The 19,875-nt window shown below is 40.9% G+C and overlaps 1 protein-coding gene across 2 annotated transcripts in view; it reads left to right on the top strand.

Annotated features, from left to right (window-relative positions):
* The first annotated feature begins 11,735 nt into the window (after nucleotides 1-11,735).
* Slc25a46 (solute carrier family 25 member 46) overlaps nucleotides 11,736-19,875 on the top strand; it is a 28,657-nt gene continuing 20,517 nt past the window's right edge. The window contains exons 1-4 of one of the 2 annotated variants that reach the window (XM_029471908.1): nucleotides 11,736-11,825; nucleotides 14,992-15,034; nucleotides 16,341-16,398; nucleotides 18,702-18,779. In XM_029471908.1, coding sequence (XP_029327768.1) covers nucleotides 18,756-18,779 — 24 coding nt within the window. In that variant the 5' untranslated portion in view covers nucleotides 11,736-11,825; nucleotides 14,992-15,034; nucleotides 16,341-16,398; nucleotides 18,702-18,755. Of the gene's footprint in view, nucleotides 11,826-12,348; nucleotides 12,731-14,991; nucleotides 15,035-16,340; nucleotides 16,399-18,701; nucleotides 18,780-19,875 lie in introns of those variants that run through there. The other variant, XM_021150989.2, reaches the window with a different exon arrangement.

Raw genomic sequence — 19,875 nt, 5'->3', positions numbered from 1 at the left:
GGGGATCCATCCCATAATCAGTGTCCAAACGCTGACACCATTGCATACACTAGCAAGATTTTGCTGAAAGGACCCAGATATAGCTATCTCTTGTGAGACTATGCCGGGGCCTAGCAAACACAGAAGTGGATGCTCACAGTCAGCTATTGGATTGATCACAGGACCCCCAATGGAGGAGCTAGAGAAAGTACCCAAGGAGCTGGGGGGATCTGCAACCCTATAGGTGGAACAACAATATGAACTAACCAGTACCCCGTGGAGCTCGTGTCTCTAGCTGCATATGTATCACAAGATGGCCTAGTCGGCCATCATTGGAAAGAGAGGCCCATTGGTTGTGCAAACTTTATATGCCTCAGTATAGGGGAAAGTCAGGGCCAAGAAGTGGGAGTCGGTGGGTAGAGGAGTGGGGGGAGAAGGGTATGGGGGAATTTTGGGATAGCACTGGAAATGTAAATGAAGAAAATACCTAATAAAAAATTTATAAAAATTATGTCTTTATGGGACTCTTTGGAAGATAGGTAATATGGGAGTCATAGCTTACCAAATGACCTATGTCTGTCTGCTAGGACTAGCTATTCTTCAGAAGGGCACTAAACACAAAGGGACCTAGCATTGGAGTACTAGACGTATAAAATGTGAACAGGAGTCATTATGAGGTAAGCTGAGGGTGACTCTGAGATACAACACCCTTCTTGGGTCAATGATTCTCTAACATGGAGAAAGTAAGGAAACTTGGAATACAGATCAGGGAAGGACATGAGGAGTGGAGCTTCCCAGAGCTAAAGGGACTCAGACAGCAGAGATGAGAACCTTTCTTTTATTTGTTTTTGTTTTTCTGTTTGGTATTTTTTTTAATTTTTTTCTTTTAAAGATTTATTATTTATTGTATGTAAGTACACTGTAGCTGTCCTCAGATACTCCAGAAGAGGGCATCAGATTTTGTTACAGATGGTTGTGAGCCACTATGTGATTGCTGGGATTTGAACTCAGGACCTTCGGAAGAGCAGTCGGCGCTCTTAACCACTGAACCATCTTGCCAGCCCCGAACCTGTCTTTTAAGCATGACCAATTAAAACATGACTTCCCCAACACAAAGCCAACACTTTTCTCAGGATAGGAGACTCTCAGAGGTTGTATCTAGCTTCTGAAGTTCCAGGTTCCTTGGAGACATGCTGGTTCAAAACTAAAGGCACTGATGGCTTTTAGATACCCTGCAGTACTCACCCTACATGAAGGAGGTAGATACCTCTGCGAATATAGGTCTAAAAGCTTTCAGTGGCTACACTCTAGGAAACATGTCTCTGACATAAAAGAGGACTTAATTCATCAAATCCCTGTTGAAGAACACAGTTTTGTGACTGTTCCCTATCATACAGACAGCACATCATGAAAGCTATAAATTCCACAAGCCATCTCCCTACCACATGAGCAATTTGACACTCACATCCCACAACCACACAAAGTTTGAAGATTTGAAGGAGCACCTAAGATACAGACATCTCTCATCTATCTGTATAAAGGATAGCCCAAAGTCAACACCGAAGAAATCCCTTTGACCTTAAAGAGCTCAGAATGACCAGGGTCAATATCCTGATGGACCAATAACAGTTCACATAGACCTCCAATACATCTCAACTCATTACTACCTGGATGTTCTCCACAACATATATGAGCACATATATTTCACACATAAATTCATGTACACATATGTGTATGCCAGATATCCTACAGGGAAGAGAGGCGAGCTTTGATTTTTACATCATATAATGCCATCAGGACTAATGTCAACCTACCAACCTGATGCTACTGAACACAGAACTGGGAGATGAGCATCATCTGCTACCAAAAGCCATCATCCTGCACACCCACATCCTTCCACACGACTGTGGGACACAATCCACCAGCTCTCCCTATTGTCTCCATTCCAAACCCCAAAGCACAGCACATCTTTTCAGCACATACAGCTATTATAGTTTATGAACATATACATGTAAGTGCTGCATGTTCCTGAAAACACATTCATAACACCTTCTATTCGATAACTTTCAGAGAAGAAAACAAAACAAAGCCTTATTCAGCCTGGGCATTCATTCACCTGCCATGATTACAAGTATGCACCCACAACCCACACCCACCTGTTACAAACATTTACAACAATGTTGTCTATGCGCACACAGTAGAAACATGAGAAACAGCGATGACAAAGTCATGAGGTACCTGAAAACTCAAGTACCACCCTGTGCATAACTCAGCTATCAACTCTTCCCCCGCAGCAACAATGAGAGCAGTTGCCGCCACCGTAGCAGAGCGGAGCCTGGTGCTATCCTCAGTGAGGCTTTCTGGGACATTAACCATTATCCCTATTTTATAGATGACAAAAAGCAGATGCAAAGAAATTAAATAACTTGCCAGTCAGACAATAAATGTTTGAGATGGCATTGCATCAAGACGGCCATATGCCTCCAGCGTATGTGCAGCTCAATTATGGAGCCCAGCTTTTCTTACAGGATGTGATTCCTTACAAACAGCAGCAGCACACACATGCGGCAGGAAGCCTGCTCTCTCCACACCAGAGCAAACAGGGACGACTTCAAACTGTCGTCAGCTTCACACTAAAGCAGAATGCAGACTTTGGCTTGCCCAGTTACCCTGTTCCTACCCAAAGTAGTCTAGCTCTCTCCTGCGCATGCGGCAAAGGGGAAGCCCCACCACACTTTCTCTGCCTGGCCCGAGAAGCTCAGATGGACAAGGCCCCTTCCTGCCTTTTTTTCAATGGGATCACACTCAGGCTCTAGGAAGACTGTAAGGTAGAAAGCTGCTTCCATGCTCCACACACAGGATCCCCAAATCAAACATCAAAGTCCACGGTAAACACCAGCTCTCTGTCAGTGTGGGAGCCAAAGGACAGAGACACTGTCACTTCACTGAGCCACCACTTCAATCTAACTACCGAGTACAACATTCCGACAACACCATTTTTTATTTAAAAGTTTTCTTTCCTGTGACATTCTGGGTTCTTGAAGATTTCCTTATTTTATTCTCGTATAAGTGTTCATGGCTCAGTGTATGTTTGTGTACCACATACATAGAGGTGCCCTCGCAGGCCAGGGGAGTCACAGCCTCTTAGGTAGAGAGTTAGTTGTGAGCTACCAGGTGTGGGTGCTCAGAGCCAAACCCGGGTCCTCTACAAAAGCAACAAGTGCTTTTAACATTGAACTTATCTCTTCCACCCCTATAAAAGTCTCTCGTCTCTCAGCAACCTCAGGAAAGAACATGTCTCTCATAGCCATATCCAAATCCTGTTTGATTTTTTTTTTTTTTTTTATTGCTGACTTGTGTCCCTCCAGACTACCTGTAAATAATGGGCAGCTGTTGAGGTTTGGTTTATGCTATGTATTGTAACGCTAAAGTCTATACCCAAAGGTCTGGGCCCACTGGGAGTGACTTCTCAGGTTTACAAGCTTCTGTTGTGCAAACCTTGTTTTTTTGATTTAAAACTATTGGTTAAATAAAATTGACTACAGTCAATTACTGAAGGGATTAGAGGTAAGTGGGTTTGGAGTGACCTGGTTGGAGGAAAGACCAGAGGAGAAGGAGGGAGAAAGGAGGAGAGAGAGGAAGCCGCCACAAGGAGAGATGGACGATAAGCAGATGGCCAAGAGAAACAGCAAGTATCTGGGGTAAACTGCTGGGGAGGGAGCCAGGCCAGCAGTTAGAAGAGTCGATTAGGGGTGACCCTCCAGTAATTGTCAAAACCAAATAAAATAACCATAGTCTGAGTCTCATTTATTTGTAAGCTAGTCGGGAATACACTTACATTGCTTGTACTACAGGCAGTTCTAGAGAAATATCTCGGCATTTAAGATCAAATCCTGTTCTTCCAGAGAAACTGTGTTTGATTCCCAGCACCTGCTTTAGGCAGACCATAAACCCTTTAGTTCCAACTCCAGGGGGATCCAACTCCATCCAACGCTGTCCTTTGCAGACACCTGCACTCACATGAATATACCTACACACAGACACACCATGAAAGTGCTTTGGTAAAATATTTTTTTGCAAAACTTTATACAAAATATTTATTACAGAATAGTAATTAATAGAGAAACATCAGGGTATTAGCAAGCAGTATAAAATCTGAGCGGTAGAAATCAAGAGGAGACAAGAGGAAGGGACAGAGAGGATACGTGAGGAAATTATATCTGAAAACTTTAAATTTTTAATTATATCTTTCATTAATGTAGCTAAGCAAGAACTTCAAGGAATTCCAACAGAAAGCTCAGACCTGCCCTGATGCTCTTTAGATCAAAGCTTAAACAGGGAGAATAACAAGGAACCCTTTGTTGTTGTTGTTCTGAGATGAGGACTTGCTGTTTAGCTGAGGCTAGACCAGAACTTGCAGCAGTTTTGGCTTAAGCTCCCCAGTGCTTGGGTCACATCACGCTCAAGTTAAGAGCGAATCTTGAGTGCAGAAGGAGAAGAGACTGCAGCACAGGCAGAGAGCACCAGTAGGAGAGAGGGGGGATCTGCCACCAGGGATTTCAGAGACCAGAAGATAGTGGGCTAATGGGGTCAGGGTGGAAAGCATTTCAAGTGATTCCTGTCAGTCAATTTCACCCCGCATGTGTATGTCCAAAAGGGAACCGTGCTGTTTGTTTATACTTTGTTTATGTGGTACTGTATATGGCTGTGTTAGAGAGAAAAATCACTCAGGAGTGGGTTTAACTCATGCTCTCTACAGGAATCAGTTCTTGGGGCATTCTTCCAAAATGGGCAGTTATTAGACCACACTTTCAGGCACTCTGTCTGATTGGACAAGAGGGGGGGGAAGGAGGAGGAGAAAGAGGAAGAGGAGGAGGAAGAAGAGGAGGAAGAAGAAGAAAGAAGAAGAAGAAGAAGAAGAAGAAGAAGAAGAAGAAGAAGAAGAAGAAGAAAGGAAGGAAGGAAGGAAGGAAAGAAAGAAAGAAAGAAAGAAAGAAAGAAAGAAAGAAAGAAAGAAAGAAAGAGGAGGAGAAGAAGAGAAAACCAAAGTATACTGATCTTGGTAAACAGAAATTTACACTCAACAGTAATTTAAAGAATTCCCAAAAAGAAAATCACTGTCACTAGTCAGGAGAAATGGGACTAATGTTGCTAAACACTCTGAGCACCAACCTTTCAAAGCTGGGTTTGGCCTGTGAACCTGCAGGTGGTCTGTGCAGTACTGTGTTTATTAGTAGCCAAGTCCTGTCCATCAACTGCTTAACCCATTACAGAGACAGCTACTTAGCCTCACATCTGCATAAATAAAAGATAAAACAAAGGACTGCTATTACAAATCACACAAATACAGAGCATCAGATTGCACAGTCGTTGACACCTCTGTGCACTTTAAATCCTGGACAGAGAGCACTAGGCAAATTCTTTCTTTTTTTTTTTTTCTTTTTAAAAATTAGATATTTATTTTATTTACATTTCAAATGTCCTCTTTCCTGGTTTCCCCTCCAAAAACCTTCTATCCCCTGCCCCCTTCCCCTGCTCACCAACCCACCTACACCCATTTCCTGACCCTGGTGTTCCCCCACACTGGGGCATAGAGCCATCACAGGACCAAGGGCCTCTCCTCCCATTGATGACTGACTAGGCCATTCTCTGCTACATATGCAGCTGGAGCCATGAGTCCCACCATGTGTACTTTGCACTAGGCAAATTCTTAGTTCTGAAATCACATTCTCCACAAAATTGTTTACTAGCAGTTTCCATTTCGTCTAAAGATCCAAAAGGGGCCTCACCCACAGTACAAAGCAGTCAAGTGCCAACAGGAGGTGAGCATCAACACTGCCCAAGCATCTCTCCTGCACTGTGTATTTTATTTATCGAGCAGCGTACACACAAGAAGCTTAAAGACTGTTCAAACAGTTCACAGCAGGAGGCTTAAGGGGCCAGCTATCCTGTCTGTGTTTCATGTGCAGCTTCAGTGACTTGAGTTCTTCTAGCCTGGGCCTCTATTATGCACCAAGCACCGGAATGCAGATACAGGTGGTTGCATTGCTGGATGAGTATAAATTGGACACACCAAAAGGGAGGACATGAAGTTTGGAAGGGTCTGTGTTATGGTCATTTTGGGAAAATTAGAGTAAATGGGTGTAAACATGATAATGTCTACATTGTTGTTCATACGTATGAAATTTGAGAATAAAGGCTTTTTTTTTTAAATTTTAAAAACAGATACACCATAACGGTAGAGGCATGGAGGCCCAGGTCTTGGGAGGCTGAGATAGTAGGAGCTCAAGTTCCTATCCATCAGGGGCTACACACTGAGACCCTGTTTCAAAGAAGAAAAACCAAAAGCAACCCACCCCAAAGTTCAAATCCATATATTACTTTGCTTCTCCATTGTGAAAAAACACTGACCAAAACCAATGTAGGGTGGGGTGGGGAGGAGGGTTTGTTTCTTTTTTTTTTTTTTTGAGACAGGGTTTCTCTGTGTAGCCCTGGCTGTCCTGGCACTCACTTTGTAGACCAGGCTGGCCTCGAACTCAGAAATCCGCCTGCCTCTGCCTCCCGAGTGCTGGGATTAAAGACGTGCGCCACCTCGCCACCTCACCCGGCTAGGAGGGTTTGTTTCTTGTCACAGGTTACAGTCCATCATCCAGGGAAGCTCAGTCAGGGGCTCTAGGGAGGAACTGAAGCGGAAGACCAGAGGCAACACTGCTGACTGCCTTACCTGTTTTCTCAGCAGGCTTTCTTTGTTATCCCAGGACCACCCACATTGCACTAGGCCCCCTCCCACATCAGTCAGCAAGCAGGAAAACACTCAAGAGTTGTGCCCACAGGTCAATCTGACAAAGACAATTCCTCAACAGCGAGTCCCTCTTTCCAGGTGACTCTAGCTTGTGACAAGTTGGCAAAAACTACCAACCGCACATATTAAAGTCGTTTTCTGTACATCTTCACTCTGTCCCTTAGGCTGTTTAAAACCTTACAAAAAAAGATAATGCATATTTTTTGACTTCTAACGTATATTTAGGTTATGAACCATACATTATTGAATTAATAAACATTCCCCTAAAAGGCAAACATCTTCACTCTCTCCTGCACGTGAATTCCTTTAAGTAAATCACCACAGCAGAAACACATTTGCTGTTGACTTTCTTCCCAAGCTCTCAGTGACCACTGTGCTAAGGAAAAGTGTCTACGCTTCTCCTTTAGATTGCCGCAGCTCATTGGAGTGGCTTATTACACATCATTTCAACCAAGTCTGAACTGATAGTCCCTCAGGTCAGTGGTCTCTTCACATCATTTTGTCCCTCCACGTCAGGATGAGATTTACTCAGATTCAAGACAGTTTGGAACTGCAGGATGAACTGTCTTTCCACACACCACTGCAAAGGCTTCAGCCCTCCAAGAAGTCTCCCTCAGATCTTCCTTGACCACAGATTGATTTATCTTTCTGAAAACACAAATCTCAGCCTAACCCCCTGTGGTGGTTTAACGAAAATGGCTCCCATAAACTCACAGGGAATGGTTCTATTAGGAGGTGTGGCTTTGCTGGCGTAGGTGTAGCCTACTGGAGGAATTGTGTCAATGAGATCTTAGATGCTCAAGCTACATATGCCTAGTGTGGTACACAGCATCCTTCTGCTTCCTGAAGATCCATCTGTAGAACCTTCAAGTCCTTCTCCAGCACCATGTCTGCCTGTTGCTGCTATACTTCCCACCTTAATGATAATGGACTAAACCTCTGAATTGTAAGCCAGCCCAATTAAATGTTGTCCCTTATAAGAGTTGCTGTGGTCATGGAATCTCTCCATAGCAATAAAAACCATGGCCAGGACAACTCCATTGAAGAGTACAAAATATAAACTAAGAATGTCTGTTATCTCTGGTGGTCCTTTCCACATATAACATTGCTGCTAGTTCCACCCAAATGTGAAGTTTAGAGGGCTGGAGAGATGGCTTGCCAGTTGAGCATACTGGCTGGTCTTTCAGAGAACCAGGGTTCAATTCCCAGCACCCATATGGAGGCTCACAATAGGCAGTAACTCCAGTCCTAGGGGATCTGATGTCTTCTTCTGGCCCCTGGGGGTGCTACACGCATGTGGTAAACAGACCTTCAAGCAGTCCATACTGACATGCAATCAAAACACCCCCACATATAAAATAAATAAATTAGTATTTTTTAAAAGACGATGTTTAGACATGATATATATACCTCAATGGCACACAACAACCCATCTTTCTGTTATCTTTCAGGCACCATCTTAAAGATGGTAAAGGTACTCCAAGCAAATGGGATGAGGAAGCAAGCAGGCTTTGCTCTCTTAAGACACTGAAAGAGACTGAAGAAGATAACAGAAGATGGAAGCGGCCATGCTTGGCAGCATTACATTTGTGAAAATAGCTGTCCCTCTAACAGAAATCTACACCTCATCAACACAATCCTCATCACAATCCCAATGCAATCTCCACAGAAACTAGAAAAGAATATTACACTTTACATGGAAATATAAAAGACCCATTGTAACCAAAATGATCATGAATAGCAAAACAAAACAAATAAACAAAAACAAACAAAAAGTGCTGGAGGTATTGCCATTCCAGATTTGAAGATATACTTCAGACCTTGCTGGCATATGCAATAGTGTCTGGGTTTGGTGGTTGTATATTGGATCCCCGGGTGGGGCAGTCTCTGGATGGTCCTTCCTTCCATCTATTCTCATGAAATGTATACTGGAAAATTTCCAAAATGCATGTTTCAGGTCTATGTTATGAGATTCTCAAAGTATTGAATTTATAAACATGCATCATTAACAAATATTTTGATTAAATATAGAACAACAGAACCTTGACAGAACAGTGGAGTGTGTTGATTAAATAATGCAAACATTATTATCCAGAGAGATTTTATTGCTGTGCCTGTCTATAATTGGATCTGCTGTATTAATTTTACTTTTACTAAAATAAAATATATTGTTTTCTTAGGAAAATACCCAAGCTTTTTAAAGCAACTAGAATATGCAAGTAAAAAGGTAAAATCTTTAACCCACACCCAGATATAGCCATAACATTTTGGTGCCTATCATTTTATTAGTATATTATTAAAATGTGAGATCATACGGTAGGTACTTAACATAAAATTCTAACTCCAGTTAATATTCATATTATTAGGATCTTTAAATCCTAAATTTAATCTCTTCTTATATTGCCTTCATCACTGTAGATAAAGTTACTGGCATATTTTCACAGCAGCGTGTGCTGAACTAGAAACACAGAAAACATTCACTCCTACCCCATAAAACACTAGGTCCATATTTCTAAAACACCGCTAAGGCCACATCATCCTTCCACTCTCAAGAGAACCTCAGTGTGATCCATTTTACGCATCTTTCCCATGATACCTAGCTCTAGTTCCATCAGCCCCCGTTTCTGTCATTTCCCAACGAATCCTTTATTCTTACTGTACACATCAATATTTTCCAGAAATAAGGAAATGAAGTGCCAGCCTACAGTTACAATAACATGTCCTCTGATTACTTTTTTTTACTGTCACCCCTCTTTCTTTTTTTTTTTTTTGAATCACCTTTGCCCTGCTTACTTTGCTACCTAGCTTGGTACCACATTCTTAGTTTGGCCTGGAAGTTTTTCTTCCAGATAATCAAACATGGTTCACTCCTTTGCTTCATTCAATCCACAGGACAAAGGCCAACTCTTCAGAGAGGACTACCTTCTAGAACAACTAATCTATAAAGGTTACATGACTGCTCTTTTAAAAAGTATCATTTGACATTACCTTATGTTTGCTCCATTATTTGACACTTTGTGATGCATGTGTTTAACATCTGCTCTTTGTCTCTTTTCAACATATGCCTACCTTATTGAACACTGTATCCCAGTTGCTTAAAACAGTATCTGGAGCAGGGGGCATGGAAGGGACTCATGAGATAAATCAGTTGCATTGTAAGTGTGAGGGCAGGAGTTCAGATTGCCAGTGCTCAAATAAAGCCCAGGTAGGCGTGGAGGCTGCCCACAACCTCAGCATTCAGCAGGCAGAGGCATGGTATTCCTGGGCAAGATGGCTAGCTAGAGTATCTGCACTCGGCAAGCTCCAGTTTTAGTAAGAGGCCATATGTCAATAAATAAAGTGGATAGCAACTGAGTAAGACATCAACTGAGTAAGACAGCCAATGTGGACTTTGGACCTCTATATGCATGTGCAAATATGTCTACATACAAAACATGCCCACCACAGCACGTGCAAAAAAACCTGTATTGTCCTAAGACAGATGATATATATATATATATATATATATATATATATATATATATATATATATATATATATTGAGACAGGGTTTCTCTCTATAGCCCTGGCAGTCCTGGAACTCACTTTGTACACCAGGCTGGCCTCCAACTCAGAAATTCACCTGCCTCTGCCTCCCGAGTGCTGGGATTAAAGGCGTGCGCCACCACGCCCGGCGATCAATATGTTTAATTAATGATCTGTATTGACTCATTTAGTGATTGGTAAGTTAACAATGACTTGTTATTTATAGCTCTGTAGCTTTTCTTCTTGTTGGCAAGTATATCATAAGTACATGCATAGTGTATAAGCTCTACCTGTCTATAAGCCACAGATGGTTTATTTAGGTCCTAAAATTTAAGAGCTTAAAATACAAAAAAGTACTATACTGCTTTCCCTAAAAAATTCTGTATTTTTATAGTCACTCCTTAGTGAGAGATACTCCTTTCCTCATTTGGAACAATAAGGTGCAGTTTTGCATAAAGACTGACATTGAATGTTTTGTTTTGGTCTAAGACTGGGGTGGCTGGGAACACCTGGAACACCTGGCAATCCCCTGTCCCGCCTCCTAAGTGCTAAGCCACCATACCTGGCAAAGGTTGCCACTTTAACAAATGAGAGGTGACTGCTCATATAAAATATTTTCATTACTGGAAGACATATATTATGTGACTATTCACCTGTTTCCTTTTAAAATAGCATCTTCATATCCTTTGATCGTGTTTATACTGATTTACTGTTATTCACTGGTAAAAGCTCTTTATAGAGTAATGCTTCATTGTCTAAATTATTCTAAAATATCATTTTCCCGGTTTGTTATTTATCTCTTCATGTTGGTTACAACTGTTTTTAATTTTTCAAGTGTAAAATTTATAGTTAAATTAATTATATCTTTCCCAATTCCTTAAATGGATTTTAGATCTGCCCTTAGATTAGAAAGTCTTCCAATTCACTACATAAAAATAACCAAATATTCTCTTCCAATTTTTTTTAAAGAAGGAAGAATATAGCGCATTATAACTGTGCTTTGAGAGTGATGATTTCTATGGTTTTGGTTCCTCTTTATCTAGCTCCTGAGGTATAATTCATTTTCTCTCCACTTTCAAGGAAGTGAAGTTATGACATGCAACATTTCTGTATTAAAACTCCCTCTCCTTTCTTCTCCTTATACTCCTTAAAACACACCATCAAACATACAGAAGCTTCTGGGCTGAAGAGCCAAGTTCCGGAAAAGAAATTCTTTTATTGCCATGTCTAGTAGTGTTTTGATATAAGCACACAAGGAATACTAGATTAAGAGACTCCCCACATTTTGCCAAGGCACATCATAACCTAATCCAAGAAATCTCAAGATGCCCAAAATGTTGGTTATCCCTTTAAACGAAGGTCCATGGCTTTTGAAGGGAATACGTCAGCATTCTCTTCTGAACGTCTTTAGATTCTAGCGTTCAGTTGGGAAGAAGGCTCAGGGAGAAGCCATGCAAAACTCGGTCAGATCTAACGAGAGCCACCCAGCCTCAAGACCTCAAGAAACTAATAAAAACAGGTAGTGGGGGGAATCAACAAAAGTCATCATGGGGTGGGGGTGTTCAGGGACAACGCTGTGATCTCAGTTACCCAAGTTGATACATCAGAAAAAAGAAAACTGTATATAGTTGCCTTAGAAAAGTTAAACAGTTGATTCCTATGTGGTTGAGGGCAGTATGTATTCACACACGAGGATGTTTTTGATTTGAACATTGCTAATGTCTGCTGTGGTGGTCCACACAGCCAGAGACAATGCTAGGCTGAAGGCTACTCTCGCCCTCACACAGGGTTACCTTGAAAAGGGTGAGCACCTGGGTGAGGGGAGTCAGCATGTTGCAACAGACCGCGGTCACTCGTGGCTCCTGCACAGCTCAGAGCATCTCTGTTAGCAGGGGACACACCTTGCATCTCCTGGGACCAGGCCCAACAAGCATCCTTCCCCTTCCATCCTAAGCCGCATCTCCCTAGCAACCGATTTAGGGAAGACGCGCCAAAGGCAGAGTCACGTGCTCCTAGGACTTCCGGGTTCTAGCCGTGACTTCCGGTTGTCAGTCTCGGGACGCGCAGCGGCTGCGGCGGGGACGCGGTGGAGGCTTGGGCTTCGTGGGCCGGCCTCTCTCGTCCTCGTCCGCCTGTCCGAGATGCATCCGCGGCGCCCCGAGGGCTTCGACGGCCTGGGCTACCGGGGAGGCGTTCGGGATGATCCGGCTTTCGGCGGCCCTTTCCATGCGCGCTCCTTCGGTTCAGGGACGGAACTGGGCCACTGGGTGACGACGCCCCCGGACATCCCGGGCAGCCGCAACCTGCACTGGGGCGAGAAGAGCCCTTCGTACGGCGTGCCGTCCGCGCCCCCGACGCTCGAGGGTTCCGCGGAGGAGCCCTTTCCCGGCGGCGGCGAGGGCCCGCGGCCGGGACCGAGCAGCGGTGAGGGGTGCGGGGCCCGGCCGGGCGGGTGGGCCGGCGGACTCCGGAAGCGCGCGCAAGGCCCGCCTTGGTCCTTGCACACGCTACCACACCCTCTGCCCTCCTTTCGTCCTCTGCCCTGAAAGGAGCCTCCTCGCAACGCGATTTGTGCTCGCTCCGGTGTCACCGCACTAGGTGACATCTGCGCAGCCTAGGATGCATGGCTAGGAGAGTTTCAGGGTCCAGGAACGTTACCACTGATGGCCTGAATCAGGAAAGGAAGAAATTAGATTATTTACTGTTGTCAGAATTACTCTGGCAGGTGGATTTTCTTGATTTAGTTAGTTGACTCATAGCAGTGTTTTTTTTTTTTCTTGGAAAGAAGCTTTTTAAGTCTAGGCAGATTGGGGTTAAAGCTTGGCTCTACCAATCATAAGTTTATCCATTTTTTTCCCACCCGATTCCTCGGTTTTCATCTCTTGTCGAATGACTGATTATTTTTAGAGAGCTAAACAAAATGAACAACAATAATGTAAACATGCACAGTAGGATAATTAATCTTTCCCTTCACTTACCCTTTTCACCACAGGAGTTCTGATTTTAGATCCCAAATTCATACCTGTGTGAAGTTTCCCTTCTGACCTAAAACCTCCACTTAAGAGTTAGAAACACTAATATAACTTTGTAAGCAGTTAACTCGCCATGGAGTGTCAAAGAGCTTCAGTTGCAATACTGCATGAACTACCGCATGTTTAAAATCTGTTTTCTTAAAATGTAAACGCCTGTCTATTTTCTGGGAATTACAAATTGTATCATTAAGTATTAAACACTCTATACATCATCGTGGTACTCATTCCTGTTTTTACTTGGAAGTTCGGATGATCCTGTATTAGGATCTTCCAGTTCAGGAAGAGGTAAAGACGGGTCAGTGTGTCATCTCGTGTCACTAATCTAAGTGACTCAACTAAGCTTTTGTCTGTTATCTTGTTTGATTCATAGTCTCCTTCTGGCCCCAGAATAATGCTGGAAACTCCTTTTTGAATGAAGCTATAAATGAAATGATTTAAAACATAGGCATAATTGCTATAAAGTTACCATCTTAGGCAGTAAAGTTTTTATCTTTTCTTAAATTACATCTTGGTGGTTCAAATGAGGGGAAACTTGCTAACACAGCCAGTTCATTTTGAAGCTGTTAGCAAGTGAGTGACTATAAGCTTGCCAACAAGGAGAGCCTCACATAGTTAACAGCATTAAGCCTTCCTAAAATGTCATATTTCCTTTAGTATTTGTATGTATAAACACACAAAAGAAAGTGCTTCAACATGACAAAAGCTTTCCTTTTAGCGTGTATATCTTTTAAGGTGAAGCTCGTAGCTTTCCCCAGGAGCATGCTTACATGGCCTGTTCTTAGAGTATTCTCATCAAAAAGGACCATTGCTTCATTTGAAAGGACAGGGAAGAGAGAGTGGCCTCTTGAGAATATTGATATTTAGTGTCTACTCCACTGGCTAGGTTACCATTAGGATTTTGGATTCCTTATTCAGGATAGAGATTTCTATTTTGACACGTACATAGGAGGTTTCAGCTGTTAGCTTTCTAGCAGTGCTGTAGAAGGGAACACAGAATGTACCTGGGGTCCTACCACACTGTATTAAACAGCTATTCTTAACTATTTAAAACCTAAGGTCACAGGGAGACGCTGTGCTTAACCTTATAGTTACTCTCAAGTTAACTATTTTGAGATGTTCTACATGCAACTAGAGTTCTTTAGTAGTAGTAGATGACTAATTGTACAGCATAGGTAGTCAGTTCTTTAGTGAATCAGTATGACCATCCATAGAAAATTTTAGAGTGATTGTAATCAGAAATTAAAACTGGCAATGCTTAGGTTCTATCTGAATACTAATTTGACGTAGTCCACACATGGTTTTAACACTTTTTAAGATAGTTGTCTTTGATAATAATTAAACTTTCAAAGACTTTTTGTGTGTGTTTATGTGTGTGTGTGTGTGTGTGTGTGCGTAAATAGTCACAACTTAGAAGTATCCCGGATAGCCAGCCCTTGTGACAACAGTCCATTGGAATGAAAGAACAGTGGCTCCTTTAAGAGGTCCATACCTTGGAACTTGCCATGTGCTCAAGCAGAGTCATTCACTATTTAAACTGACTCCCTGTTCCACATCAGAATTTGAAGTTTAAATGAACAGCATGTTACTCTAAAATCTTGGTTATCACAGTGAATATAATATTGGTTATGAGTAATCTTATTCCTTTTATTTTAGAACAGTTGAATAGATTTGCTGGATTTGGTATTGGACTTGCAAGGTAATCTTATGATTTTTTAAATTTATTTTGAGTTTTTCCCTTAAATATAATATTAAATGATTAACATTTCTTCCTTTAGGTTTTATTAACAGATTATATACTTACCTTGTAAAAATTCATTAGAATCTATAACTTGATTTTAAATAGAGAGAGAAACCAGTCATTCCATGCATAAACGCAAAGTGATTTTGTAATGAATATAATTACTTTCATGAGTCTATCAGACTAGAGTAGAATGTATCTTCCTTCTCAGAGTGATAGCATGATTAACAGTTTCCTTAAACCTGGCAGTGGTATCCAGGAGTCTTGCAGCATAGAGGCAGGATTTTTGTTCTTAGTTAGCAGTTATTAGTCAATCGCCTTTTTGGGTTTTGTTACTGTTTATAGTGGTCATTATAGCTAAGAACATTCATCAGTCTTATTTATGGTATTATGAATACAAATTTCATAAATATTGGACTTGTGCATTGTTTATCCTTCATATCAGAATGGCCTTCATCATTTTAAATATTTTAACCAACAAAATGGCCTTATTTGCATATTAAAACCTGAGTGATATTAGTGTCAGCATAGATACAAATCTATATTTCTCATTCTGCTAATCTTTTTAGCCTAATTCTTTTTTTTCGTTTGTTTTTGATTTTTTCGAGACAGGGTTTCTCTGTGTAGCCCTGGCTGTCCTGGAACTCACTTTGTAGACCAGGCTGGCCTTGAACTCAGAAATTCGCCTGCCTCTGTCTCCCAAGGGCTGGATTAAAGGCATGTGTCACCACCGCCCGGCTTTAGCCTAATTCTTTATGCTTAAAGCTTTATACCATTTTATATAATGTGTGTGTATATGTATATATATGAACACATCATAGCTGTAATAATTTTGTAGTGGACATATTCAAAAGAAATATTTGATGCATAAAGTAGTATTTAACATGGTCATTAAAAATCCTATGTCTTAAGTACCAAGTACATCAAAATAAAAATTTCTAAAATGAGGATCTTGAAAAGCCAATGACTCTTCATATGAGAATTTTGTTCATAGGACATTTTTAAAAAGGCAAGTTACATGATGTAGCATTTCTCATGTCAAAACCATAGTATTTTCATCTTTGTACTATAGATAATATTACATATTTACAAACTTGTGATCAAGATTTCATTTATATTAAATTTATTGTTGGTATTATTTCCAGATATATAGGAATTAAATCCTCTCAATTGTGAAAATGTAAGAATAACCTCAGATATATGTATGTTATCTGTATATGGACAGATATATAAACATACACATATATAAATTATTTCTGTATAGTCTCTTTACAGAAAATGTGCTGGCCCATCCTTGCATTGTTTTACGCCGCCAATGTCAGGTAAATATAATTTCTTGGATTTCTGAGATAAGCGGAATTCTAATTAGAAGCACATTACTCTGATAAAATGACATGAAATTGTATATCCATTATCCTATGTGAAGTATTCCAAAATGTATAAAATATCAGTTCTCAAACTCTGTAGCCTTAACACCTCTTCAGTTTAAATTTTTCTGTCCCAGTTACTTTCCCTTGTCCTTTCTCCCACTTTCTATTGGTCGATTTCTTATTCCCAAATAGTGCACTTCCTGCTTTCATGTCCTTTATTTTCTTCTTATTTCTTTGATTTACCAAAAAATCTATATTCTGTAGATGAGAAAATATGTAATATTTGTCTGATTCTGGCTTATTTTGATGACTCAGATCTCTTAGTTCTTTCCAATGCTATTTTTTTGGTGTGTGTGTGTGTGTGTGTGTGTATACACCAGCTGCACGGAATGCGTTCCTTCTCACAGTCACCAGCACTTGTTGTGCTTGTTTCCTTGATTATAGCAGCTCTAATAGGGGTGAGATGGAACCTCAGTGTGGCTTTGATTTACATTTCTCTTGTATATAGTGAATCTTTTTTCTTGATTTTTTTTTTTTCCTCTTGCCGTTTGTATTTTTTTCTTTAGATTATTTCTTTGGATTATTGGTGGTTTTGGTGTTTAATCTTTTTAGTTCTGTGTGTGTTGTGGATAGTCGGGTTTCTTGTCAGATGTCTCCCATTGTGTAAGCGTTGTCTACTTTGCTGAACAGAAGCTTTTTAATTTATGCTGTCCTAGTTGCCAATTCATATTTCTATTCCTGACTTATCAGAGGCCTTTTCAGAAAGCCCTTGCCTATTTCAAGATTCTAAAGTGTGACCTATGTGTTCCTTGGCCAGAGTCAATGTTTTAAATCTTATTAAGGTGTTTCTGATTTGAACTTGGAGAAGAAAGGTTGATTCTTTTTTCTTTCTATTTTCTTTTCTATTTTTCTATGTTTATGAGTGTTCTCTCTGTATGTACACCTGCACACCAGAAGAGGGCATCAGATCCCTTTATGTTGTGAGCCACCATGTGGCTGCTGGGAATTGAACTCAGGACCTCTGGAAGGCCAGCCAGTGCTTGTAACTGCTGATGCATCTCTCCAGCCCCCCTCCCTTTTCCTTTTTCCTTTTTTTTTTTTTAAAACAACAAAACAAAGAAAGCTCACTTTGTTAATTTCCTAGTACCTGTTTGGTCTGAGTATGTAGGTGAATGGTTGTAAATACATCATGTAAGACTTTTACCTCCTGACAACCATCTTCCTTTTTTTTTTTTTTTTTTTTTGTTTTTTGATTTTTGTTTTTTTGAGACAGGGTTTCTCTGTATAACCCTGGCTGTCCTGGAACTCACTCTGTAGACCAGGCTGGCCTTGAACTCAGAAATCCACCTGCCTCTGCCTCCCGAGTGGTGAGATTAAAGGCGTGCGCCACCACGCCTGGCTGACAACCATCTTCCTTATGTAACAAAAAATGTTAACCAGAAAGGTGATATGTACCTCTAGATTAGGATTACTTACTTACCCTTTGTACTTCTTCTTCACCGAGGGTGCTCGTAAACAGAGATTGTTCTTCCTTCTCGTGAGCATCTGTGGGGAAGAGTGTAATAGAGAACATACACCTGATGCTTCTGCCTTGATTATTACCGTTGCTTTCATGCTCATAGTATGCTATCAACAGTGGACAAGCTAAGAGGTGCCTGAGGAAAAGCAAGAGTATTTTGAACTGGCCAGGCCTCTGGTGAAGTAATGGAGCTCTCAGCAGGAACTGGCCTGCATTGTTGCAGCTGCTATTATGTAACTTAAATTCTTTGTAAAATAATTTTCTCACAGAAGACAATATATAAGAATGCATAGAAAACTAACTACCTAAATAGTATTGGAAGTTGTAGGTGCTCTAGAACAGTAATATTCATTTGTATGTATGTAAATTGTGGATTATATTACATTATAGTCCAGTATAAATAAGTTTGACATGCTTGGCTGTTTCATAATTCATCCATTGATCCTAAGTTGTAGTTTAAAAAATGCTTGGCCAAATGAGTCTGAGTATGAGATTTAATTCCAGAGTTTAAAACCCCACTTCTCAAACAGCAAAATCCTCTTTACAGTTTTCATTACTGGGTATTTTTGTACTGGTCTACATATTACATTTATATCACAATAGGTACAACATTTAATGCTTGTTTGAAATGCTGATCATTTGACTTTAGAACTTAACTGTTAGTTTATGCTGAACTTGAATTTTTTTGTGGCCTTATTATTTCTTGATGAAACAAAAATATTATATATTTTTATAGGTCAATTACCATGCTCGGCATTACCATCTCACTCCATTTTCAATTATCAACATTATGTATAGCTTCAACAAAACTCAGGTGAGAATCTATTCTATTAATGCTATATATTGAAACTGTTAAGCATTAAAGTAAGAATTCTCCTTTGAGTCTTTCAGAACTTCACTTAATTCAACGAACTTGCAAAGAACTGTGCTAAGTTCCAAGAGTTTAGCAGCAGGTAAGGTAAATGCAAAAAAGAGATTTATGAGTTAGTCACAGAGACACAAATGTCAGCATAAGCTTGTGGTCCAGTGTGTGGTTCAGTATGAGACTATAAAGTACTGATTAGTAGATAGGAAAGAGGTACACACCATACTTACGTGCTTGTTAGTTTTCTCATTGCCGTAACAAAATACCTGACAACATCTAAGGAAGCAAGGTGTTATTTTGACTTGAAACACTATCATCGTAATGGTGACAGTGAGTTCATGGAGGCTCTTGATGCTCAAGACATGATACTGCCAATCTTCAGGGTGGGTGTTCCTTCTCAGTTAAGCATTCCTGGTCTGTTTACAGTGAAGATTCACTCTCTCAGCTGAGCTTGAACCCAGGGTGTGATGTGGGAAAGGGGTTGAAAAGAGAGTTGTCAGAAAGTCTGCTGCTTAATGCTGAGGTAATGGTTTTGTGTGTGATGTTCAAAAGCAGAAGTGAAAGAGTGGTTATGGTTTGGGGACTAGATATAATGCAATGTAATAGACGCTTGTAGTGGGGTGGAGGGTAAGAGGAGGATGAAAAAGAGCCAGAGAAGTAAGCAGCGTCAGAAAGGACCTTCTGTGGTCTGGGCACTTTATCCTAAGAACAAGTGCAAGAGAACACTGAAGATGTGTTACAGCAGTGATTCTAACCTGTGGGTCACGAGCCCTGGGAAGATGTCCAACAGCCCTTTTGTAGGGGTCACATATCAGATATCCTGCATATCAGATATACAAAAAATGGCAAAATTATAGTTTTGAAGTAGCAATGAAAATACTGTTATGGCATGATGTACTAACCAGAACCCCGGAGCTCTTGTCTCTAGCTGCATATGTATCGAAAGATGACCTAGTCGGCCATCAATGGAAAGAGAGGCCCATTGGACTTGCAAACTTTATATGCCCCAATATAGGGGAATGCCAGGGCCAAAAGAATGGGAATG

Source organism: Mus caroli, chromosome 18 (genome assembly GCF_900094665.2).
Source record: "Mus caroli chromosome 18, CAROLI_EIJ_v1.1, whole genome shotgun sequence".
Classification (NCBI taxonomy): domain Eukaryota; kingdom Metazoa; phylum Chordata; class Mammalia; order Rodentia; family Muridae; genus Mus; species Mus caroli.
This window is presented reverse-complemented; position numbering and strand designations above follow the sequence as displayed.